This window comes from Neltuma alba, unplaced genomic scaffold (assembly GCF_004799145.2).
Source record: "Neltuma alba isolate B1F8T4 unplaced genomic scaffold, ASM479914v2 tig00012485_pilon, whole genome shotgun sequence".
In the NCBI taxonomy this organism is placed as follows: domain Eukaryota; kingdom Viridiplantae; phylum Streptophyta; class Magnoliopsida; order Fabales; family Fabaceae; genus Neltuma; species Neltuma alba.
Genome location: NW_021636959.1, coordinates 85,674 through 111,886, shown reverse-complemented (window position 1 = coordinate 111,886; position 26,213 = coordinate 85,674). Strand labels below are relative to the sequence as shown.

Genomic DNA, 26,213 nt, shown 5'->3' with positions numbered 1-26,213 from the left:
GAACACCACAATATAAACAAATCTTAAATGATTAGGGGACATGGTTTTTTATTTCATTCACAAGCTGCTTAAATAAGGTTCTTTACCCGAGTTCAAGTGTCTATTTGCATCATATATGTATATATGAATATAAATTTGATAAAACATTAAGGCCGGCAAAATAGATTAGATGAAACAAACTTGAAAAATACAACCTTGAAGAGCTAATTAATTGGAGCTCAAATGTGCATAATTTAAGAGTTTCTCTTTTTTCGCTCCGAGAGCTCAAAACCTCATAACATAATAAAGAACACACACACACACACACACACACACACATCTCCACACAAACTTGAGAATATGTTATGCTACAATAGAGAATAATTATATTTTTACAATTATTTTAATAAGCAATATGTACGTGTATGCTATTAATTGTTTGGTATAGCTATATAGATTCGGATTATGGTTTGATAAATAGCATCCACCACATATAATCTTTTTACGATCCTCTCGTCGCACGAGCTGGTACATGCATATGAATAAAGAATGATCTACCTTAACATTCTTTGCTGTGATTACTGATTAGTGCCGCCTTGGCCTTTGTAATTTGCACAAAACTATTTATTTTTTATTTTGAGAGAAAAAGGCCATAGTATTATCCAACTCGATTAACACACATTATGCAAAGAGATTCCGCAGAGAAGGAAATGAAACCCTTTATTCTATATAACAGCAACCACTGACCTAATATCGAGAGAAAAAAGATCACAGACTCGCAGCGTAGAGGTTCACCATTCAGTTATTGAGTTTGGGCCTAATTTCTAATCCTTCAATGACAAGGTCCCTCTTCCAGTGGCCAGCGTTGATCTCACAGACAGCCATTTCCAGCTCCCTGTCATCTATTCCTTCGTTGAAGAAGTCTCCCAATCTCCAACCACCCATCTGCTCTCTCGTTTGGATATTGTCCATTAAGATTCTCGCCCTGTGCTTCTTGTGGATCCAAAAAGACGATTTGCCTCTGAGCATCATTATCATTCCCGGCGATCCCCACGGAGACCTCCACCGGCTTGTTTTTGAACCCTTTGGCGTTGGCAGTTAACTTAAACACGAGGTAAGCCGTGTACAGAGTTGAAGGAGACAGCATGCGCGTGTTGATGCGCCCTCGAATTTCCAGCCAACACACATCAAGAAGCTCAGCAACCTCCTGAAACCTGCAAGGTACGTAGCAGTTCCACAGGTCACGTCACGAAAACGGCAAAGTAGCGTTTCTATTATGGACTCACCTGCTCTCCGGCAGCGAAGGCCGCCCCCAGTACTCCGGAGTCTCTCCCCATGTAATCGAGAGACTTCTCGAGGATAGCATGAAACATTCCGCCTTGCTAAATTTATCCAGCCAAAAGCTCTGAATATACATAAAGAGGCATGAGATTGAAACCCTTATGTCTAAATAAAAGAGCATCGAAATTACCAAGGCATTAAGATTGGAAGAGGTAAACAAAATTGAGAAGATACGAGGAGAAAGAAGGGGAAGGAATACCTTAAGACCGTTGTCGATGAGTTGGGGCTGGTGAGAGAGAAAGAAATGCTTCTTGGAAGAAAAGGGGGGAGGAGGAGAAGGGGAGGAGAGGCAATCGGGAGGGATGGCGGAAGCCCAGAGGGCGTCGGAGACGGCGGCGGAAAGAGCGAGAAACACAGGAGAGCCTACATGTGTCGCGGGGGGATGTGAAGGAAAGGATGTGGGCGATGCAAGCTTCAGGGAGATCATCCATGAGGGTCTGAATTTTGTACGGAGGCATAGTTAGCGCTATGTTCGACTTCGCAGCAGAGAGGGCAGCTTATATGTCCAGGATGCTTCGCCCTTAAGTCTTAAGTGCGATCTTTCGTCAGCCCTTAAGCCTTCTCTATTATTTTTTAATTATTATTATTTATCACTCGGGTCTCACACTCAACCAAGAACCGAGTGTTGCTAGAGTTAAGGGAGTAGACACAATTTAGAATATGCATAAACATGTGTTAGGCTCAAGTAATAAACATGCATTTGGGTCCGAGCTTGAGAATGTAGACAAATTTGTGAAATTAGTTTCGGTACTCATGACAATGATAAGCACTAGATACTCAACGACTGTGAAATTTGCACCATTCAGATACAATTTTAAGTGTCTAAATTTAAAATTTTTAACTAATAATGTTTAAATAAAAATAGTTTTTAAAAAAATTTACCATTAAAAGATTACATCTATTTTAGTTTATCTACCTATTAAATAAAAATATTTTTAAAAAATTAAATTATAAAAAATTAAATCTAAGTCATTTATATTAAATTTGAACAGTTAAAATTTGCAAAACTGATCCAACTGTTGTACGCCCAACCGGACAACTACGGTTGATTTTTTATGTGCCCCGCGTGATTATAGGAATAGGAATCACCACTCCCTTCTTATTTTATCTTTTTAGATTTCAGTGTCCCTTCTTGAGTGGTTTCCCAAAACTGCGTGTCCTTTTGTTTTGCCAATCCTACTATGCCTTGATTTAAAGGGGAACTCAATTCATTGATGATGAATACTAGGGGTGCACGTGGGCAGGACTGGGCAGGGCTCGACCCCAGCCCGATGCCCAGCCCGAACTATGTGAGGGTCGCAAAATGCAACCCGATGCCCAGCCCTGCCCGTAGAAGCCCTAACCATTTTGGGCAGGGCGGGCTTCATTGCCCAAAAACCGATGTCCTGCTCAAATCATAAATAAAAAAAACAACTCCATCCATATCTAAAAATCACATTACATAATTCTACATTTTAACACACCAAAATCATTCAGAAATAGTCCAAAATAAGTCTTAACAAATATCCAATTGAATAACATCAATAATCCATTCGAAACAAGATTCAATATTGCAATTGGAGCCTAGAAAATTGAACAGTTTGCACTTTGCATCAATCTCCATAATTTCCCAAAAAGGATGGAACACCTGAAAAAAATACAAATAAAAATAACAAAGTTTAATATATTACAAAGTAAACAATAAAAAAAATATACTTCTAGATTTTAAAGGAAGCACCGATTCACCTTGCCAGCTTAACTAGTCATGTTTATAAAATGACCCTTCAATTACCAATAGCCATTAAATTCTCCCCTCCAGCTCCAGGTGTAGCAGAATCTAGGACAAAAAATCAAAGAACAATGACATTACAAATTATGAAGTAAAATATGAGTTATTGAGATTTGGGGGCAAAAAAGATTACTAACAAGTTGAAGGACATGTTTTGTCTCATCAAAATTATCAAACTCCCGAAGCTTGTCAACAAATTCAGACATTCACAGCCCAGGTTGTAGCCAATTTTGGCTACAAATTAGTGCTTCTGTCATCTTAGAAGATAAAGAGCTTCTATAATGATCAACCACACGTCCTCCGGTGCTAAAGGTAGACTCAGAAGCCACTGTAGAAACTGGCATAGCCAATACATCTCGTGCCATGTGTGAGAGAATTCTATATTTTTCTGAATTAGCTTTCCACCATAACAATATGTCAAACTCAGCTGCAGAAGGGATTTCATCTCTCGAGTCAGTTGTTATATATCTATCTAACTCAGTTTGAGGATCTGTTGAGGTTCTTTGTTTCATAGATTCTAACCACTTATGACCTGGATCCTCTTCACCATCATCATCATCATCATCAAAAGAAGGCAATGATGTTGCACCTGCTGTGCTTGTGGAGGTAGTCCCCGAGTCAATAGAACCCCCAGCGGAGTACTCATTAAACAACCGATACAAACAATCTTTAATCCTCTCCTTCATAATCAAGCATACTTCAGGATCAGCATAAAGAAGATCAAACATATGATTCACATATGCTAGTTTATACCAAGGGTCCAAAATGACAGCCACAAAAAGCAATGGATTCATATTGTCTGCTTGACCCCAATACTTGTCATACCTCACCTGCATGCTAGTGCTCATTTCTCTCAAGAAGCTATTAGCATTATTTGTGATATTTCTTTGCAGCATTTTCTGAACCCGAGCAATCTGGTGGAAACATTCATTTGCCGATACAGAAAGGGAGCTTGAAAATTTCAATGTTATGTCATGGAAGACCTTCAAGAATTTGATGAAAATCCAAGCATTATTCCAATCATCAGTAACAGGACCAAAAAAGCTATCTTGCTCACGCCTAGCAGAACTAGAAGCCCCACGCTCATGCCTAGAGTTTGAAGTGCTTGAGCTAAAATACGAAATATAGTCATCATCTTCATCACGCATTCGCTCAAACACTTTTTGAAACTTCATTGCAGCTTCTAACATTAAGTATGTTGAATTCCATTGAGTGGATACATCAAGGCAAACAAGACTTTTAGTGTCTATTTTTTCAGCTTTAGCCCAAGCTTTGAATCTTAGGAAGCGTGAAGGAGAAGAACGAACATATCTCACAGCATTTCGAATGGCTTCAAAGCTGTCTTTCATTTCTTTAATACCTTCATTGACCACTAAATTTAAGACATGTGCACAACATCTTAATTGTAGATAATCACCATCACAAAGTAAGCCCTTCCAACTCCTCAAACGTCTCTTAAGATATCCCAAAGTTGAGTCATTAGCTGAGGCATTATCCACAGTGATAGTGAACACTTTCTCAATCTCCCAATTTAACAAGCATTGCTCAATGGTCCTCCCTATAGTATCACCTCTATGATTTTCAATCATAACAAAATTGAGAATTCTTTTGTGAAGCTTCCATTCATCATCAACAAAATGTGCTGTCAAGCATAGGTAATTGAAATTCTGATTTGATGTCCAGCAATCTGTGGTGAGACAAACACGTTTAGTACTCTGTTTCAAAAATTTCTTCAATACTTTAACTTCTCTAAGATATAATTGCCACACATCTCTTCCAATTGTTGTTCTTGATGGGATTGAAAAGCGAGGTTCAAACTCAGTCAACAATTTCTTAAATGCAGGCTTCTCCACAATTCTAAATGGTTGCTCATCACAGATAATAAATTCAGCTAAAGCTCTTCTACATCGCTTCTCATCATATACATGTGTAACTAAAGATCTTCCTTGGCCACTAGTCTTGCCCGACAAAAGAGTTAACATAGATTGCTTTTTATCTGTAGTGGCTTTATGAGGGTTCTTTGAACATTTTGGGATATGCCTTAATAAAGAATTTGTCCCATGACGTTTTGGATAAGCTTTATAAGTAGTATGACAATACTTGCAAGCTGCTAAGTGAACTCCATTAGTTTCTTCTATTGGCAATCTAACAAAATATTCCCAAACCTCTGATGTGTGCTTAGTTTCTCTTGCCTTTCTCTTTGTACCCCTTTCATCAATACTTGTTTCTGGTGTGACAGAATTTGTTTGTGGGGGAGTAGGGGTAGGAGAAGGAGCAAGGGGAGGGAGGACAGGATGAGATGGAGGTTGAACAGGAACAATAGGGCTAGGGGCAGTAACTTCATTAGGTCTATTAGGATTTGGTGTTTGATTAGGTCCAATCGAGATTGGTGTTTGAAGAGGGGCTGAAGCAGCTTGAGACCTTCCACCAACAACCGGGGATGGTGATGTAATAGAAGTTTCATCATCCATTGCAGCTGCAATATCATATAATTGAACAAATTATTTTTTAAAAATATATCACTACACAAATAGCAAGAAATTTTAAATGAATAGGAGCAGAATCAAATAGCAGAAATTTCAAATGAATCAAAGTAGAATCAAATAGCATTATATCATACAAACACAAGTGGAGACTGAAGAAATACTGTGAGAAATGAATCATGGCAAGAAATTTGAATTGATACAATAATATTGATATAAAGTACAACTCACGATATACCATTTGATTTAATTGATTCATTTAAAATGATTCCGCTATTCCAAATACTAAAACGAATTATTAAAAAAAAAATCGAGCAATGCTTGGAAACTAAAACGAACATGGCAGTAATTACAGATGACTTTGCTATTCCAACTCTGCCACTCATTTCACGGTAGAAGCACTAAAGCAGAACCATTTCTCTATTATCTCAAATTCTTGCAAACTAAAACAAACATGGCATTACATGAATTATTTTTTTTGAATAGACACGGCAGGCATGAGCTTATAGATACAATTACAAAACACAGCATTAGATGTTGAATTTGAATATCTCATGCACCTCCATAGAAACAGCATTATATGAATTGTGAAACAGAAAATCAGAAATAATCCAAGCAGAATCAAATGGCACAATCAGGCGACTGAATCAAACCAGAATCAAATACAATCATATGTTACAGAGACATGCGTGGAGACTGGAGAAAGGAATCCGTGCTGTCGCAACTCACCGAGTGGAGATTGGAGCCGTGGAGCAACGAGTGACCGAGAGACGTGATGGTGGTTGAGGCATTGAGCTGGAGTATTCGGCGAGCTTGAGATTGAAGAGACAGTGACCGAGAGATACCGAGAGACTACTCGACGAGCTTCAGATAGGAGAGACAGCAAGGTGAGGTGGGAGACTGGGAGTGACCGAGACCGACAAGGTGAGGTTTGTAGAGCATAATATTTCTCCAGATAGTGAAAAAGGAGGAAGAAATGGTCTATAATGGTCTATACCGAGAGACTACTCGGCGAGAGGCAAGATCCAGGCGAGCAACAACTCGTTGAGCTGGAGTATTCGGCGAGCTTCAGTCTTCAAATCAGAGGCAGCAGTGAGTAATCACAGCACGCGGAGGTGGGAGACTGCACTGGGAGGGAGCGACCGAGACCGAGAGGCAGGGGAGCGACCGAGACCGAGAGGCAGGGGAGCGACCGAGACCGAGAGGCAGGGGAGAGACCGAGAGTCCGAGACCGACAGGCAAGGGAGCATTGGAGTGACTCAGAACTGAAAGTGGGGGGGAGTAATTGTGTTGCCGCGTTGGGTAAATGGGTAGGGTTCTGAATTTCTGATGAAGTGATGAAAGACGGACTGATGGAGTGGTCAGTAGAGAGTGGAGACTGCCAGACTGGAGAGTGAAAGTGAAAAAAAAATAAAAAATAAAAACTTCTGGGCAGGGTAGGGTACCCTGCCCGCCGCCCTGCCCTGCCCGTGTTGGGCCCTGCCCAAAAGTGCTCTTTTTTTGTTTGGGCTACATTTTTTCGGGCTGGGCCAGGCATTTTTTTTCGGGGCTCGGGCCGGCACACCAGGCATGCGGGCACTATGAACACCCCTAATGAATACATACGATGAAGGCAAATGAATTCCAATCAGGCCCAAGACATGCAAAAGGTGGGAGCAAAACTAAAAAAGTGAAGGTTGAGAAATGCGACTATATACTTATCTGGTCCTGTTTATAAGACACTTCAAACATGTTTCACATAGACTAAGAAAAATTTTAAACTTCATTAACTTTCTTTTAAAATTTAATAACTTCCCAACTTTATCCCTATTTAATATATATTATATCCCATGTAAACAAAGTCAACACAATAATAAATGAGGGGTAAAATTGTACATCTATGTCAAAAATTTCTCTTAGTGCCTAATAAATAGAACCAAAAAAGATCTTCTCTCTCTGTCTTATAAATAGGACCAGAGGAGTAATTCTAAATGTAAGTTATTTGTAAGGAGAAGTCTTGGTTTTAAATATAAGTTATTTGTTGTATGTTTAATTCTTATTGAATAAAGGGCAAAAGGTGAGAGATATGAAAAAGATTCATAAATATATGCAGAGAAAAAATTAATAAAAATAAAATTGAAAAAAAACCCCTAACTCTCAATTTAGGGATACTAAGAATTAGATTATGGTGACATAAAATGGGAAGAAGAAGAGGAGGAAGAAAGGAGAGGAAGTGAGGAAGAGGACGAAGGGAGAGGGAAGACAGAGAAGGGAGGAAGAAAGGAAAAAAAGGTGAATAGGAGAGAGAAACTGAGGAGAGAAAATAGAGAGAATTACAATGAGGTATCAAAGAAGAAAAAAACTACAAAATAAGTCCTAGAGGTTGTCATTCTGAACTTTAAAACTTATTATTATATGCTGTTATTATAATTTTTTTAGTAATTATTTTTCTTTCTTAAAACTTGAATGTAATTCTTTAGAGAAAATATTGTATTCTCAATTGAAGTCCAAGTCTCAGTTACTTACAAAAGAAATCTTAGTACTATTGATAGAAATCCAACAATGACTAAAATCAAAAAATAATACAACTTCTTCATAAAAAAATTAATATCACAATTAAGTACTCATTTACGAATATTAAAAAATTAGTTAAATTAGTTTTTGTAACATATAAGTTTTATCTTTACTAAAATACATTTATTAATTATGTATATTAAAGTAAAAACATCTTGACAAGCGCAATTGCTAAGGGAAGTTGGGGACTAATTTGAAAAAGAATGAATAAAAATAAGAAGATAAAGTAAATTGGGGTCTTATATTTAAAATCAAATTAAATTTTCTAATTAGCTATTATATTTAAAATTCAAGGCAGTAATATTAACATTATATTGAAATAAATAATAATGGTTGAAATATTGCAGTTCTGCTAGTCAAATATAACGGCTCCTTAAAGGTCTTCCGTCTTCATTACTTTCGGCGATTCACTGCTTGTGGTCATTGACTGTGGCGTTATTAGTGTATTACTATATATTTTCCCTAATCGTCGGTGTTGAGATAAATTCCTTCGATTTTTTTTTTTAAAAAAAAATCTGTAACTGCCGCCTCAAGCCCTCAACACCATTAGCTCACAATCTAATTATTAACTATTAATATCCTTTAATTGCTGACCAATTAATAAAATTGTCCTATAGATTATAAGGGAATCTTTTACCCGAGATCACCCTCCATCACCTATGTTTCAAGCGGCTAATGATGGAGGGTAGGTCTGTTTCTTGTTGTACTCCCTGCTTTGTTATAACGGTATTCAGTTTTATATTCGAAGAAAAGAAAATAAAATTCAATTGAGAGAGCATCAATTGAAGGGATCCAAGTCCTTAACGGCTCGCCAAGATTTTATTATAAAAAAAGAAATTCATAAAATAGTGAGGTAGGGAGACAAGCCCCGGTTAGCATACAAATAATTCACCATAACTTTCCAATAAATGCAAAAAAAACACAACAAAGTTCACATAACTCCCTATCTTACAACGGGAATGAGTGGACTTTGATTTTGCTTTTAACAATACTAGCAGAGACTCCACACGACGTCGTGTGGATGAACATGTAGTGTTTTAAATAGCACATAACGTTAGGTGCCTTTTGCTTTGCTAGATGAATTGGTAGTTCTTTTGGCAGTACAAAAAACTCAATTGGCCATATGTTCTCCGGAGAAGAATATCTCCGCTAACTTCTCTCTCCACTTTTTCTCTACTTAATTTTTTTATTGTTGGATTAAATTCCACTGATTGAGATCTAAAATTAAGTAAAAAGATTATTATAATATTAAATATAATAAAAATTTGTCATATTAAACTACTTATATCAAATTTTAACACTTAACAACATAAATTATTTATATATTTTTTATTATTTAATATTTAATATTTTAATAATAATCCTTATAAAATAAATCTTAGCCATTGAAGTTTGATCTAATGATGAAAATATTAAGTGGAGAAGAAGTAGAGAGAGGGTTAAAATAAATTCATTTGTTTTTTTTTTAAAAAATAAATTTGTAACTGCCGCCTTAACACGGTTAGATCACAATCTAGTTATCAACATAATTCACCATAATTTTTTCGTTAAAAAGAAAAAGCACCACGAAATTCACCATAATTTCCTTTCTCACCGTGGAAATGAATGGCTTTTACCCTTGCCAATACTACTCAATCAATGCATTTCTTCTCGTCATGCGTCGTTCCAATTTTATAGAATGTCTGCTAAGGGACATTTTCTTCTCAATCTGCAAAATGAATATTATTATATTCCTCCGGTCTTAAATATAAGATGTCTTTTGTAGTGTAATACACTACAAAAGGCGTCTTATATATTTTTCTGTTTTGGTAGACACAGGCATCTTCCTACTAGAAATGATCATATTCCAGGTATACAAGTGTGTTTTAGGTAGACCTGAAACACTCAACCAAGAGACACAATAATCTTTCTGTTTTTTTCCAGAAGAGATAGAATGATGTTATATGTAATGGGTGGAGTGACACAGCAAAAAGAGTCCAATTTTTGAATTTTTTTGAGATGCTCATTAAACATAGATTATTTGAATTAAAAATTAAAAACGACGGTTATAAAGAAAACTTTTAAAGTTAGCTTCTCAACAGGTCAAAAAGCTTCTCAAACTTTATCTCTTATCAACTTATAATGCGGCCTGAATTGGGATACCTTGTCGCATAAGTAGATGTGTCGCACATGCTATGATAATGTAGAAAAACTATAATTTTTTAATTTAGTGTTGCCGATGACAGGCATGCCATTGCCATCAACTTTCGACAAACAAGGGCCAAAACCTCTGTCATTTAACAAAAACTGTTCATTCCAGTTACAACAGCTTCGAACCTTCAGGGCCCAGATCATATTATACCCATTGTACCCAACGGCAAAGGGTCTCTAATGCGTCTTTTAATGCTCCAAGCTTCCAAATGCTTTTTCTTGTGATATGTATGTGCGCGAAGCAGCATTTGTAGCAGCATTGTTTCAAGTTGTCTTGTTTATAGGCAAAGCTCAATGGGTTAGTGAGTCTGGGGAATGATCCCCAAAAGAAGAGGAAGAAAAGGGCTAGAAATTAAAATATCCATAATAGTCTTGTGAATAATCTCCAAATTGTTTTTGAAAGTGAAGAAACATGGTAAAATATATTGATTTCTCTATTTATTTTTGGATAAGACCACCATAATATAAATAAATCTTAAATGATAAGGAGATATATGGTTTTTAATTTCATTCACAAGGTGCATAATTAAGGTTCTTTACCGTACTGCTTGAAGACTCATCATTCAAAGTTCACGTGTCTATTTGCATCACACACACACACACATATATATATTAATATAAATTTGATAAAAGATTAAGGCCAGGAAAATAAATTAGATGAAACAAACTTGAAAAATACAACCTTAAAGAGCTAATAAATTAATAGGAGCTCAAATGTGCATAATTTAAGAGTTTCTCTTTTTTAGCTCTCAGAGTTCAAAAGCTCATAATATAATAAAGAATACATACGTATAAACACACACCTCTACACACAAACATGAGAATATGCTGTGCTACAATAGAGAATAATTATATTCTTACGATTATTTTAATAAGCAACTAGTACAGAACCCGCGCGATGCGTGGGTGTAGTTTAAAAAATTATGCTACTTGTTTTTAACTACGTAATATCGAATTGGTTAATTAATCACATTTAAGCTAATGAAGCGTTGAAGATCAGTGGAGAAAAATAGAACTAAGGATTTTTTTTAATTAATCAAATAGTCAGATTGCAAAAGACTTCTTTGTAAACAATGTTACGAGTTTTCTTTGTTGCATTTCCATCTTGATCTAAAATAATATCTTCAAGCCTTCCTTCCTCCGAACACGTGAGAGTGCAACAGATAGCTGACCATGGGTAAATACAGGGGGAGGAAGATACAGGCCGACATTTTGCAAGCTTTGTCCTTGGCTTTTGTTAATCGTCATTGCAAAAGATGGCATGACTAGAAACTGCCTTCTACGCAAAGTGAATGGGAGAGATGTGTTTGAAGGCGTAACGGTTGTTCTTGGGATCAATACGCTTGCACCTGCACTAGTTGATGTCATTACTTCTGCCCCAATAACATTTTGCTTCAACCTACTTACAATTAAACGGGTGTTATTACATAGACCGTTAGACTTGTCAATGTTACATGTCAGCATAATGGCAGCAACCACCTTGAACCTTAGTTTGTGGTTTAGAAGACCTGACATTGATAGAAGTGTGCACCCCCTCTCTTTCTTTGAGAGACTATCAACACTTAAATAAATCTTTTCTTCCTCGGGAATCATATCAAAAATATAATTATTCACCTCATCAACATCCGTTAGCGTGGAAGCGAGAATAGTTCCTGGAAATATGGCTTATCATTTAAATGATGTAACAAATTAGGATATATGGCTTTCACAATACACTCCAGTGGTGTAGTGTTGGACTTCAACAGAAATTCATCTGGCATGGTTATCAAGTTCTCAGAATTATTCTCTGTAGGGACAGCTTCATCCCCTATGGATATCACCCAATTGGAAAAGTGGTGTACCTCTTTATTGTTGGCTGCTGTTTGAGAACTCATGAGCCTCATACTCTTGGTTAGCTTAAAAAGCTTGCAATCATTCCAGAATTATGAGCATTTACTGTAGCATACACAATATCTTCACAACTTCCTCTTGGATGACAGGTAATATTTGTCTGAAATCACCCCCAAACAGGACAACCTTGCCTCCAAATGGATAAGATGATGCTTTTATGTGGCTTACCCAAAATGATTACATATCACACGCTTGTGTAAGCCTCCAATCATTGAAGGTAAAATAAATGAGATTATATATCGCAAATATTGGTGGTTATGGGAGAATTTGACAGCTTACCCAATATATGGGAACACGCAATGCATCACACACACTTGACATGAATGGTCGGACAAGAGGTTAGAACAAATAATCTAAATATACATTACGTAATATTTAAAAGTTATTTATACATCATATTTTATACTCCCTCCGTTCCTTATTATAAGAGATATTTGATGCTTATGACATGTTCCTATATATAAGAGACACTTAAAAGTTGTCTCTACTTTTTTGTGTTGATTTCCTATTTTACCCATATTTATTATCTCCAACTCACACTCTCTCTCCCTCCAACTTCTCTTTCTTTTAATAATTTAATTGTTCTCTCTCATGCTCTCTCCTTATTAATGAGGGTATTTTTGGAAAAAAATTATATTTTTTTACACATTAATTGTTCTTAACTAATTTTAACTATTTTTTTGATCAACGTACTTTGGTTATTTGTCTCTTATAATAAGGAACGGAGGGAGTATAATATTATATTTATTATAGCCATAATGATATACTAAATATAAGGCATGTGATGATATATTATATTATTACATTATGTTCCATTATACTTAAGATATTATATTATGTATTTTGATTATAATAATAAAAATAATTATTTTCATAATAAGATGAAACAAAAATATTTAAAAAACCTTGATTGTTTCAAATTAAGCTGGGGACGTGGAGATTTTAACTAAATCTGGGGCTATTAAAACTTAAGTATAATATGCTATGTGTTGATCAACTGAGGGTTTATCTGTTAATCTTTAATCTTCAATAATTAATAATTTCAACAACTTAACAGATTTATTATTATTTGCCAATATTTTGGTTTCACGTCTTCAATTTGGGTACAAGCTCAGTATGAGCCTGTATTGGAAAAAACATAAAAATACGACACCACATATGTTTTTCCTTCTTCAAAATTCTAGCATTGTCGTAGAAGGAAGGCAGTCTTAACTATAACGTGGATGTTGTCACTGTGTAGAAAAATAACTGTTAGAACATAGGAAGTAACAAACCTAAATTAATCAGTAAAACACTCACATCCTTGTCCCTCAGAATCATTTCCATGGATGATATCTCCATGAGAGTAACATCCAGGCATAGTCCATAATCGAACCACATGAACTTTGACTCTCAATTTTGTTTGCATGGGTTAATAGCACGAACTGAATTGAATGTAGGAGCCATGTGAATACTTGGAGAAAACGGATGGTGTGATAAAAACAGTAGTAATTTACTGACGGGAATAAATCTAACGGCTCCCACTCTTTATATTGCAAAAAATTCATCTATGGTTACAATAAGAAAATGAATGTTATTAGCGATGCATGTGTGTATAACCACTCAACATGCGATGTATATGTGATACGGTGGTAAAATGTGTAATTGAAAAATGTAATATCCCAAATTTTATAGCTACAAATTTATAAGATGTTTGAGAGGTATAAATATTTAGTTAAGGCCTCAGGAAAATAATTGTTCTATAAAAGTCTACTATTGAGTAAGAAATATAGGAAAATAAAGAAGGAATAATTATTAAAAATATATAGTGACCTAAAATAACTAAGGAAAAATTATAGACGACTGTTTTGGAAGATAAATGTGTTTATGGATGAATAAAAGGGTAGAGATAATTTAAAATCTATTTTCCTAAATAAAAGGCTTATTTTCTTGAGAAATTCAAGAAAAATAGTTATACGTTAATTTTCAGCCTCTAAAATTTAGGAAAGTTATTTAGTGAGCCAAAGAAGCTAAAAAGAAAGAAAACTCTTACAAAATGCTGAAGATCAATTTTAAAATTGGGATAAGAGTTACTTGTGAAGCGAAAAATAACTTTTTGTCTTTTACCCTAATTATACGCGTCTTTTCCCACGATGATCATTCCCAAATTCTCACGTTCCTGGCATGTTCTCTGCCTCCTTTTCACTACCTTCAGCCAACTGTTTCCCTTATATCAGATCTCCTTCAACACGCTTCCCTTCTCTTTCTTAGACAAGTAAGCTTGATGGCTTATATTAGAGTGAGAGTCTGAGAGACTGTGGGGAGGCCGATTGAGAGACGGAGAACGAGAGAGAGAGTGAGAGAAAGAGAGCTGACACTGGGAGGGAGATCCAAGCAGGGAAGCTTTCGGGGAGGAGATAGATTACGTGCAAGTCGGCTTTCGAACCAAGGTGGACTCCTAAGTCTTCTCCCATCTTTTATTTCTTCGATTAGATGATTTCAGTAGGAAAGGGGTGATTGAATTCTGGTTCTCAGTGAGGGGAAAATGATGATTAAAGGTTCGAAACTATAACTAGAGATAGATTAAGTTAATATTTAGCATTGCATGTGTTGGATTGATTCTGTTTTCTGATTTCGAAACCCGATGCTTACTGTTTGTGTGTGTGTGTGTGTGTGTTCGTAAAACTTCGTATTGTTCGAGTTATTTCCTTCCTCTGAATCATTGTCATTAACCGATGAGATGGGTTCAGTTGGGAGAGAAATCACCGATTGGGTGAAGATTAAAGCTTGGGTAGTTGAAAAATAAAATTGATATAAAATCAGTGACTTTGTTTTGATGTCTCTTATGTGGTACATGTCATTCAAATTCTGGGTCATATTTCCGAGATTGAAGCTTTGTGTCTTTAAATCTGTTTTGGTATTTAGCCGTAGCAGGGACGCCCCTGTTTGATCTTCTGCGGTGTCCAATACTGGAACTGAAATTGCATTCTTGAGTACTTTAAACGATTGCTGATTGATGAAACTTGAAGCTTGAATAGTTAAGCATACATGTGTGCTCTGTGATGGTGGATATAGCATTGGGTTTCATGATAAAATGGAAAGAAAAGTTGTTTGGGCTTTGGATTTGATGACATTAAACACTTGAATACTATACATTGATATGGGTGTGTGTCCGTGCTGCTGTTATTCTTTTATTTGAACTTTGGGCGAGCTAACTAGAAAGAAAAGAAAAAGAAGAAATTTCTCTGGCTGCTAAGAATATGTGTGTGGTTGTGTGATCTGAATATGTGAAGCTGGAGTATTTTTATATAACTTTCAAATGCTGCTATTATTGATATTATAACAGTGGTATAAACTATTAAAATGCTGCTAGATTCTTAAGGGAACCCGTGAGACTGTTGGATGATAATCAAGCTAAGTGAAAATGATGATAGCTAGTAAATGAGGATGATAATTCAGATTTAAGAAGGATGCTGTCATGAGGCCAAACTGAATTATTGAAGCTTGAATAACTAAGCTATATATATATATATATATATATATTTATATATATATGCGTGTTATATTATTGTTGCTGGATGAGATGGATGCTGAAAATAGAAGCTTTATGTGAGAAAGCCAATTATCTGTAAGTTCCCTTATTTTGATCTATAAATGCAAACGTACACTTGCAGTCGGGTTCTTTCTTGTTTGAGCTAAGGGGAAGTGATTTAAATGTGATGCTGCTGTCATTGATATTAAATAAGAGTCTCTAAAGGGATTCGAAAATGTTGGAGCAGGGAGATTGGATAGGAATTCTATACTTGCATGTTGCCATGAGTCATGGGATTAGGATTATTGAGTTTGAAAACTGATTATAAATTATTGTTTGGGGCTTCTGAATGTTAAACCAGAGATTCAAGGCGTTAGAGTATGTTTTAAGGATGCTTAAATAATGACCGAAACAGTGTTCTTGAAATTGGAATCTGTTGAGTTGTAGTTTATATGATATATTGTTAAAATTGGAACTGAATAATGTATGAGAACTTGCTGGTTTATACTTCTGAATATTAAGCCATTATAATAACTTATGAGCTGGGTCTAGAGACTCTTGAATGATGGTTTAATATCTGACATAAGAGCTAAAATCTTCAGGGGAGCCGTTCTGTGTAGACTGAATGGTTAAAGAATTAAAAGAAGCATACCTATGTTATGAAACTAGAAAATAATTTCTAGGTTATATAGTGCTACTGTTTGAAACGTCTGATGGTTAAAAGTTGATTATAAACTTGTAAGAATATGAGTAAAGCAAGTGAATGCAAGGTGGTCTATAGGGATGCGTGTAATGGACTTTCTTATTCATGTTTTCTAGTTGCTGAAATTGAATATTATTGTCATGAAATATTTTTGTACAAGTTGATGATTGACACTGTCAATTAGTGAATAATTACCTTATATGTTATGGGTTTCTGTTATATTAAATGCTTAGGGGTCATAAGCTGAAAAACTCCTTGTTGATTAATATCAATACATGTGATAAAGCCAAAAGCTGAATTATATGTTTAGATGTTAAACTGTTATTCTTAGCTATGTGAGTGAGATTGAATGTTCAAAACAGATAATAAAGGAAACCGAAATGCTTGATGAAACCATCCATGTTTGTGAAATGTATAAGACTAAACTAAACCTGAGGAACTAATTTGAAATTCCTTTAAATATCTCTAAATGTCAAGTTAATGTTCTACATAGCTATTTATGATCGAAGAGTATTTGAATGATGATTTAAGTTTGTTGTTTTGTGTTCCTGTATGCTAAGCAATTATTTAAGAAGCATGAAGAGTTAATAACTAAGTTAAATCGTACTGTCTTAGCTAAATCATAATAGAATAGGAAGTTAAGAGAAACATAAGAAAGGGGAAGTGTTAGAAACTTTTAGAAATACGTAGATGAAGTGTAAATTTTGGGCCAAAATGACCAACTACCTTAAGAGAAGAGAGTACACCTGAGCGGGGGTTATAAAAAGATTTAGCTAGTTATGGGTTAACCAGAATCCTAATTTTAACTCATCCTATATATGTACTTGAAATGTTAGGATTTAATTGGTGTCCTAGCTCACCAAGAAGAAACCAAGAGCAAGGTACCCGCACAGGAGAGCAGGCGGAAGGTACCTTTAATCATCATTTTATATGTTTTGCTTTGGTTACATGTCTGTTTATGCCATAATGCTATAGTTAAGCATGAGAACATGTAAATTGCCTTACTAGTTATTGCCATGGCCATGTGCATGTATTTCGCTATCCAGTATATGTGCATTTAATAGTTAATCAGTTAACAGCTGTACAGTTATTCAGTTGATCAGATAGCAGCTACTCAGTTATTTAGTTATCAGTTAGCAGCTGTTCAGTATGTATATGCTCAGTTAATCTCAGTTAATCAGTTAGCAGCTGCTTAGTTATTCAGTTACTCAGTTATGCGCAACAGTTATATGAGATTCAGTTAAATAACAGCGAATATGCCTCAGTTAGTTATTCAGTTCAGTTATTTTGTAAGGTGTTGTTCTCCATGGCTTATTTTGCATGCTCAGTTTTATACCATGCATAATATATGAAATATGATTACTGCTACTGGGATTCTTTGAATCTCACCCCTCCTTTCTATTTAACCATAGGGCCCAGTTCATCCAAAGGAAAAGAGAAGCTGGTGGAAGCTTAGCTAAGGTGGAAGGAAGAAGAGCTTAGTGTTTAGTTAGTTAATTAATCTGGAATATTTTTGTGTTTGTTTCCCCCTTCCTTTTGTGATGCTCATATTTCATTTTGTGAGGTTATGTAATTTTCACTTATTGGATGTATGTACCTCCATAACGAGTAGTGTTTTTGGGGTAACTTAGCATAACTGGGTACTTAGCATACATATATGCATATATTAATGACCTATCTATAGTATGAATGGTTTAGGATTTACCAAGTATGATTTATTAGAGCTGAAACAGAAAAGTAGAGTTTTCTGTAGAAACATCTGTATAGCTCTGATAAATTGTTGTTGCTATTAGATCACGGTAGTACGATTTCAGGTCTTATTATATCATATAAAACTTTCAAAGTTTAAAGTTATAAGTTTTGAGTCAAAGTAGATAAAAAGTTTTAAAAATACCACATTTTTAGTGTAAACTCTCAACCATAGTTTTTAAATCTGCTTTCATAAAGGTTTATAGAGTAGGAGGTTACAAAAAATGTTGATCTGTGTAAAGCCCGCCACATAAATTTCTATATTTTGTGACCCATGATATATTTTTTCCATAATAAAATTCTAGAGGTCAAACTTAATAATTAATAAATAGTTGCCCTGTCAAAATCTTTCTTATACATGATGTTGTTTTGCTATTTATAATGCTCTGGATTTTAAATAGTGTCTTAAATGTAAATTATTACCTGGTTTAATAGTATGCCATGTAGGATACTCTTCTAGTTCTTAATATAAGACCTATTTAACTAATTTAATTAGATTAAGGAAGTTAGGTAAGCTAGTTAATTATAAAAAAATATGATATATTTTTCTAAAATACTATAGTCATCTTTCCTAATATCTTCTCTTCTTCTTCTACTTGATTATGGTTGAGAAAGTATTCATATGGGATAATTTAGAAGAAATTGATAAATATGATAAATAGGTCTTATATTTAAGACTAAAATTAACTTAATAATTAGGTTCTACATTAAAAACCGGAAGAGTACAATCCTAGATTAACCCAAAAATATATTATAAAATTAAAATAGATAACTTGATGGCAAGTAAATGCATATCATATGTTTAATTATAGCAATTCTTTTTTAAATGTCTTCAGTTCCCGTCTACATTAAGGTGCAATGGTTTAGTGAAAATTTCATACTTTTATATTATTAATTAATTAATTAATTAATTAATCTAAACTAAAATCTTATGAAAATAGCCACTACCTTGAACATCTCATCTCATCTTTTTTCCCCCCTCCAAGTTCCTTCTATCAAAACTGCTACATATCCTTATTTTTTGGCAAAGGTCAATCTTTTTATGGAATATTATGTAAATAATATAACTAAGTAGTGTAAGAGAATTCAACATGTGACATTATTTACAGGAATAAAAAAAATCAACAAAATATTCAATCATTTGCATTCCCTCAAACGAACGGTGCGGAAGTATCCACCGGATTAAACTCACAAGTAATGGTATTTATAACCAACGTTTTATTTTTTGTATGTATATCCATTGTTATTCCCCAAAACAAAGCTGTCAGTTAGATATTTATTTCAATAAGCACAAATAATAAATTTAATAATTAATTAGTTCAACATTAACATAATTATCCCCAGTAAAAAATAACAGCAGTGACATATTTTCGGGGGGAAAAATAAAACACGCTAAATTAAATTTTTTAAGTTACAAACAGCCACAATTTTCAGAAAAACCTAACTAATTCAAAATATTTAGAAATAAAACGTGGGGTAACTGAAATGTGCAGTATACAAACAAATATTAACTGGTTTATTAAATTGCAAAAAAGAGGACTCAATCTCATTATTTAAAAATAATTAAAAAAATCGTTATGTCACTTATCACACTTCTAGATAGACTTGCGGAGACCCTCCTTGTAATAGTAATACATATGTACGTGTATGCTATTGATTTTTACATAGCCACATAGATTCGGATTTTGGTTTGATAAGTAGCATCGGCCACATATAATCTTTCTATGATCCTCTCGTCGCACGAGCTGGCACATGCATATGAATAAAGAATGATCAACCGTAACATTCTTAATTAAATCCATCAATCTGTGCTGTGATTACTGATTAGTGCCGCCTTGGCTTTTGTAATTTGACGAAAATATTTATTTATTTTTTATTTTGGAAGAAAAGTGCCATAGTATTATCCAGCTCGATTAACACTAGAGGTTCACAATTCACTTACTGTGTTTTGGGCCTAATTTCTAATCCTTCAATGACAAGGCCCCCCTTCCACCATGGACTGAGCTCACAAATAGCGATTTCCAGCTTCCTGTCATCTTTTCGTTCGTTGAAGAAGTCTCCCAATTCAGTCTCGAACCATCCATCTGCTCTCTTATTTGTATATTGTCGAATTTTTTTATTTTTTTTGGCCTGATGTCGATTGAGATTCTCGCTCTGTGCTTTTCTTGGATCCAAATAGATGAATCGCTTGTGAGCATCATTATCATTCCCAGCAATCCCAACGGAGACCTCCGCTGGTTTGTTTTTGAGCCCCTTGGCGTAAGGAGTTAATCTAAACACGAGGTAAGCGGCATACAGAGTTGAAGGAGACAGCATGCGAGTGTTGATCTGCCCTCGAATTTCCAGCCAACAAACATCACGAAGTGCAGCAACCTCCTTAAACCTGCAAGGTACACAGCAGTTCCGCAGGTCACGTCATGAAAACGGCAAAGTAACGTTTCTATTATTGGCTCACCTGCTCTCGGGCACCGAAGGCCACCCCCAATATTCAGGAGTGCTTCCCCAAACAATAGAGAGATTTTTCGAGGATAGCATGAAACATTCCGCCCCACTAAATTTGTCCAGCCAAAAACTCTGAATATACATAAAGAGGCATGAGATTGAAACCCTTAAATCTAAGTAAAAGAGGAATTACCAGGGCACTAAGATTGGAATAGTTAAAAATGAAATAGAGAAAGGAATACCTTGAGACCGTCGTTCATGATGAGGTGGGATTGGTGGGAAAGAGAGAGAAAGAGATGCTTCTTTGAAGAAAAGGAGGGAGGAGGAGAAAGGAGGGAGAGGCAATCGGAAGGGATGAAGGAATTCCAGAGGGCGTCGGAGACGGCGGCGGAAAGGAAGGAGGAAGAGACACAGGAAAACCTACAGGCCTCAGGGGGGGATGTGAAGGAAAGGATGTGGGCGATGCAAGCTTCGGGGAGATTATCCATGAGGGCCGGAGTTTTGTATGGAGGTATGGCTAGTGTAGTGTTCAGCTTCAGGTCGGAGTGGGCACTTAATATCCAAAAGGAAGTATGATTAATGCTTCGCGCTTAAGTCTTAAGTGGGCTCTTTCTTCAGGAGAAATTCTTGCGTCAACCCGACGCGGTGACGCACCACTTTCCTTAGCGCTTAAGTCTTCTCTTTTGTTTTTACCACTCCGGTTAAGTGACTTATCGAGAAAGTTTTTGTCCCAAATCATTTGTAGTATATTTAATGTTTATTTTTTAATTTTATCTTTAATTAATTCTTATTGGAAAGAGAAAAAAAGAGGAGGGATATAAGAATCAGTTGCAAATGTAGAGAGAGAGGGAGAAAAAAAACTCTAATGAGAGTGAATTAAACAATTTTATCAATTTAATATGGTTCTAAGTATACCAGAATATGTTATAAGTGAGTTATATTAGTGGTATTATTTATTTCTTTTGTTTATTTTGGGACTGATTGGAATTCATTTGCCTTCATCGTATGTATTCATCATCAGTGAATTGACTTCCGCTTTAAAACAAGACATGGAAGGATTAACAAGGATAGTCATGATTCTTCGTTGCTATAAAAAGATTTAGAAATTTTAATTTATCCTGGGATTCATCCAAAAAAACCCCTTCATTAAGCACTCTCAATTGAGATAAAAATATTGTAGCCTTAATTGAAATCCAAGTCTAAATTCCTTACAAAAGAAAGAAATCTAAGTACTATATTTATAGAAATCCAATAATGACTAAAATCATAAAATAATATTAAAAATTAGTTAAGTTACTTATTTGTAATAAATAAATTTTGTCTTCCTTGAAATATCTTTCTTAATCATGTATATTAGAAGGGAAATATTTTAACGACTGCAGTTACTATAAGAACTATTTTTGTAACATCCCAAGTTTTAATTCCTAGGATTTAAGTTATATTTGTTATTAATTAATAGTAATTGAAATTATAATGTTATTATTTGAATAAAGAGAATTTACTCAAATTGGAAATAACTTTTCGAAAAAAGATTTATAAATTAAAGTGAGGAAAAAAAATTAAATATAAGTGTTTTGAAGTATTATTTTAAAATGATATACTACCTCTGGTCTTTAATATAAGACCTTGTTTAACTTTTATTTTGGGTTTAAATATAACACCCAATCCACTTTATCTCTCATATTTATATATTTTTTTAAGATAGTTCTTCTAATAATAATAGATTTACCCAATACAATTGATTAGTAAAGATATTTTAAGAAAGACAATACCTATTTATTACAAATAACTAACTTAACTTCTTTCCTCAATCTCCTCAAATTAGTCAACTAGTTCTTATAAATATGACCAAAAATAGTAGTAATTAGTTTAGCATTTTGAATTTTATCTAAGAAGGAGGGGGAACTTGATACCTCACGTGTTCCCCCCGCCCCCCAACAAATAATTAAAAAAAATTATATACTAAGGAATCATTCGTGGGGGTCACATGACCCCACCCCTATTTTATTTTTTCCCTTGTTCATTTGCACACGCTCGCAGTAGGCAGCCTTTATTTTCTTTTCCTTTCTTCCTCCCATCGCGTCAGAAGCTCTTTGTTCCTCTCCTCACACATTCGTCGAGTGCCGTGAGGTGGGGGGGGGGGGGGGGAGGGCAGAGAGAGAGTTTGAGAGGAGAAAAGGGGATTGCTTGGTCTCATTGAGATATCTTGGTAAGTTATTTAAATCCTATTTTATCTTGGTTTTTTCTCTTTAATTTATTTTTCTGGGTTGTTGACATGGAAAAAAAAAAAGGGCTTGTTAGATTTTGAATATTTAAGGCTTCTAATTTATTATTATGATATTACTGGAGCCTGGGGGGTTAGAATAGGAGTCCTATGATCTAGATTTTTATTTCAATAGTTAGTTTGAGGAAATGTAAGTTAGGGTTAGGTAGGAAAATTGTAATCTGTGGTAATGATGCTATTAATTCCGAATTTAAACTCTTAATTTAGTTCATTGAAGGTTATATTAAAGATTTAATGGTTGGATTTTTAGGATTTTGTTGGAATATGAATGTTGATTATTTTTGGAGGAACTTTAACTAGTAAAATTTAGGTGTTTTGAATTAAACTGGGGTGAATGTTGTAATTTGATGATTCTAATGAGTGAGGGATGATTGATGGAAGAAAGAAATATGATTGTAATGATGATTTGGAAAATAGTATTATCCAGCTCGATTAACACTAGAGGTTCACAATTCACTTACTGTGTTTTGGGCCTAATTTCTAATCCTTCAATGACAAGGCCCCCCTTCCACCATGGACTGAGTTCACAAATAGCGATTTCCAGCTTCCTGTCATCTTTTCGTTCGTTGAAGAAGTCTCCCAATTCAGTCTCGAACCATCCATCTGCTCTCTTATTTGTATATTGTCGAATTTTTTTATTTTTTTTGGCCTGACGTCGATTAAGATTCTCGCTCTGTGCTTTTCTTGGATCCAAATAGATGAATCGCTTGTGAGCATCATTATCATTCCCAGCAATCCCAACGGAGACCTCCGCTGGTTTGTTTTTGAGCCCCTTGGCGTGAGGAGTTAATTTAAACACGAGGTAAGCGGCATACAGAGTTGAAGGAGACAGCATGCACGTGTTGATCTGCCCTCGAATTTCCAGCCAACAAACATCACGAAGTTCAGCAACCTCCTTAAACCTGCAAGGTACGCAGCAGTTCTGCAGGTCACGTCATGAAAACGGCAAAGTAACGTTTCTATTATTGGCTCACCTGCTCTCGGGCACCGAAGGCCACCACCAATATTCCGGAGTGCTTCCCCAAACAATAGAGAGATTTTTCGAGGATAGCATGAAACATTCCGCCCCACTAAATTTGTCCAGCCAAAAACTCTGAATATACATAAAGAGGCATGAGATTGAAACCCTTAAATCTAAGTAAAAGAGGAATTACCAGGGCACTAAGATTGGAATAGTTAAAAATGAAATAGAGAAAGGAATACCTTGAGACCGTCGTTCATGATGACGTGGGATTGGTGGGAAAGAGAGAGAAAGAGATGCTTCTTGGAAGGAAAGGAGGGAGGAGGAGAAAGGAGGGAGAGGCAATCGGAAGGGATGAAGGAATTCCAGAGGGCGTCGGAGACGGCGGCGGAAAGGAAGGAGGAAGAGACACAGGAAAGCCTACAGACCTCAGGGGGGGATGTGAAGGAAAGGATGTGGGCGATGCAAGCTTCGGGGAGATTATCCATGAGGGCCGGAGTTTTGTATGGAGGTATGGCTAGTGTAGTGTTCAGCTTCAGGTCGGAGTGGGCACTTAATATCCAAAAGGAAGTATGATTAATGCTTCGCGCTTAAGTCTTAAGTGGGCTCTTTCTTCAGGAGAAATTCTTGCGTCAACCCGACGCGGTGACGCACCACTTTCCTTAGCGCTTAAGTCTTCTCTTTTGTTTTTACCACTCCGGTTAAGTGACTAATCGAGAAAGTTTTTGTCCCAAATCATTTGTAGTATATTTAATGTTTATTTTTTAATTTTATCTTTAATTAATTCTTATTGGAAAGAGAAAAAAGAGAGGAGGGATATAAGAATCAGTTGCAAATGTAGAGAGAGAGAGGGAGAAAAAAAAACTCTAATGAGAGTGAATTAAACAATTTTATCAATTTAATATGATTCCAAGTACACCAGAAAATGTTATAAGTGAGTTATATTAGTGGTATTATTTATTTCTTTTGTTTATTTTGGGACTGATTGGAATTCATTTGCCTTCATCGTATGTATTCTTCATCAATGAACTGACTTCCGCTTTAAAACAAGACATGGAAGGATTAACAAGGATAGTCACGATTCTTCATTGCTATAAAAAGATTTAGAAATTTTAATTTATCCTGGGATTCATCCAAAAAAAAACCCCTTCATTAAGCACTCTCAATTGAAATAAAAATATTGTATCCTTAATTGAAATCCAAGTCTCAATTCCTTACAAAAGAAAGAAATCTAAGTACTATATTTATAGAAATCCAATAATGACTAAAATCATAAAATAATATTAAAAATTTAGTTAAGTTACTTATTTGTAATAAATAAGTTTTGCCTTCCTTAAAATATCTTTCTTAATCATGTATATTAGAAGGAAAATATTTTAACGACCGCAATTACTATAAGAAGTATTTTTGTAACATCCCAAGTTTTAATTCCTAGGATTTAAGTTATATTTGTTATTAATTAATAGTAATTGAAATTATAATGTTATTATTTGAATAAAGAGAATTTAGTCAAATTGGAAATAACTTTTCGAAAAAAGATTTATAAATTAAAGTGAGGAAAAAAATTAAATATAAGTGTTTTGAAGTATTATTTTAAAATGATATACTACCTCCGGTCCTTAATATAAGACCTTATTTGACTTTTATTTTGGTCCTAAATATAACACCCCAATCCACTTTATCTCTCATATTTATATATTTTTTTAAGATAGTTCTTCTAATAATAATAGCTCCGCCCAATACAATTGATTAGTAAGGATATTTTAGAAAAGACAATACCTATTTATTACAAATGACTAACTTAACTTCTTTTTTTAATCTTCTCAAATTAGTCAATTAGTTCTTATAAATAGGATCTGAACTAGTAGTAATTAGTTTAGCATTTTGAATTTTAATAGTAGGTGGCAAACATGCCAGCCACTATCTAACAAGGAGGGGGAACTTGATACCTCACATGTTCCCCCCCACAAATAATTAAAAAAATTTATGTACTAAGGAATCATTTGTTGGGGTCACATGACCCCACCCCTATTTTATTTTTTCCCTTGTTCATTTGCACACGCTCGCAGTAGGCAGCCTTTATTTTCTTTTCCTTTCTTCCTCCCGTCGCGTCAGAAGCTTTTTGTTCCTCTCCTCACACATTCGTCGAGTGCCGTGAGGGGGCCGGGGGGGGGGGGGAGTTTGAGAGGAGAAAAGGGGATTGCTTGGTCTCATTTGAGATATCTTGATAAGTTATTTACATCCTATTTTATCTTGCTTTTTTCTCTTTAATTTATTTTTCTGGGTTGTCGATGTGACATCTTAAATTTTATTTGAAGGATTTAAATATTTAAAAATTAAAAAAAAGGTTCTAAACTGT

At 35.0% G+C, this 26,213-nt stretch overlaps 1 protein-coding gene and 1 long non-coding RNA gene across 2 annotated transcripts; one reads left to right on the top strand and one right to left on the bottom strand.

Moving 5' to 3' along the window:
- Positions 1-877: 877 nt before the first annotated feature.
- Positions 878-24,389, bottom strand: LOC114727561 (F-box protein At2g02240-like). Its single transcript, XM_028914260.1, has 3 exons — positions 24,097-24,389; positions 23,868-23,986; positions 878-1,193 (listed from the first exon to the last, which is right to left on the bottom strand). The coding sequence occupies exons 1-3, from the start codon at positions 24,340-24,342 to the stop codon at positions 878-880; spliced, it is 681 nt and encodes a 226-aa protein (XP_028770093.1). The 5' UTR covers positions 24,343-24,389.
- On the top strand, positions 14,370-18,246 carry LOC114727555 (uncharacterized). The gene is made up of 3 exons (XR_003738589.1): positions 14,370-14,633; positions 17,255-17,326; positions 17,831-18,246. It is a non-coding gene; the product is annotated as an uncharacterized LOC114727555 (long non-coding RNA).
- Positions 24,390-26,213: the final 1,824 nt, after the last annotated feature.

Coding starts and splice junctions, on each gene's coding strand:
- LOC114727561 (XM_028914260.1), bottom strand. CDS start 24,342: ATGGATAATCTCCCCGAAGCTTGCATCGCCCACATCCTTTCCTTCACA. Junction 23,987..24,096: donor TCATGAACGACGGTCTCAAG/GTATTCCTTTCT, acceptor ATGTATATTCAG/AGTTTTTGGCTGGACAAATT. Junction 1,194..23,867: donor CCTTCGGTGCCCGAGAGCAG/GTGAGCCAATAA, acceptor CGTACCTTGCAG/GTTTCAGGAGGTTGCTGAGC.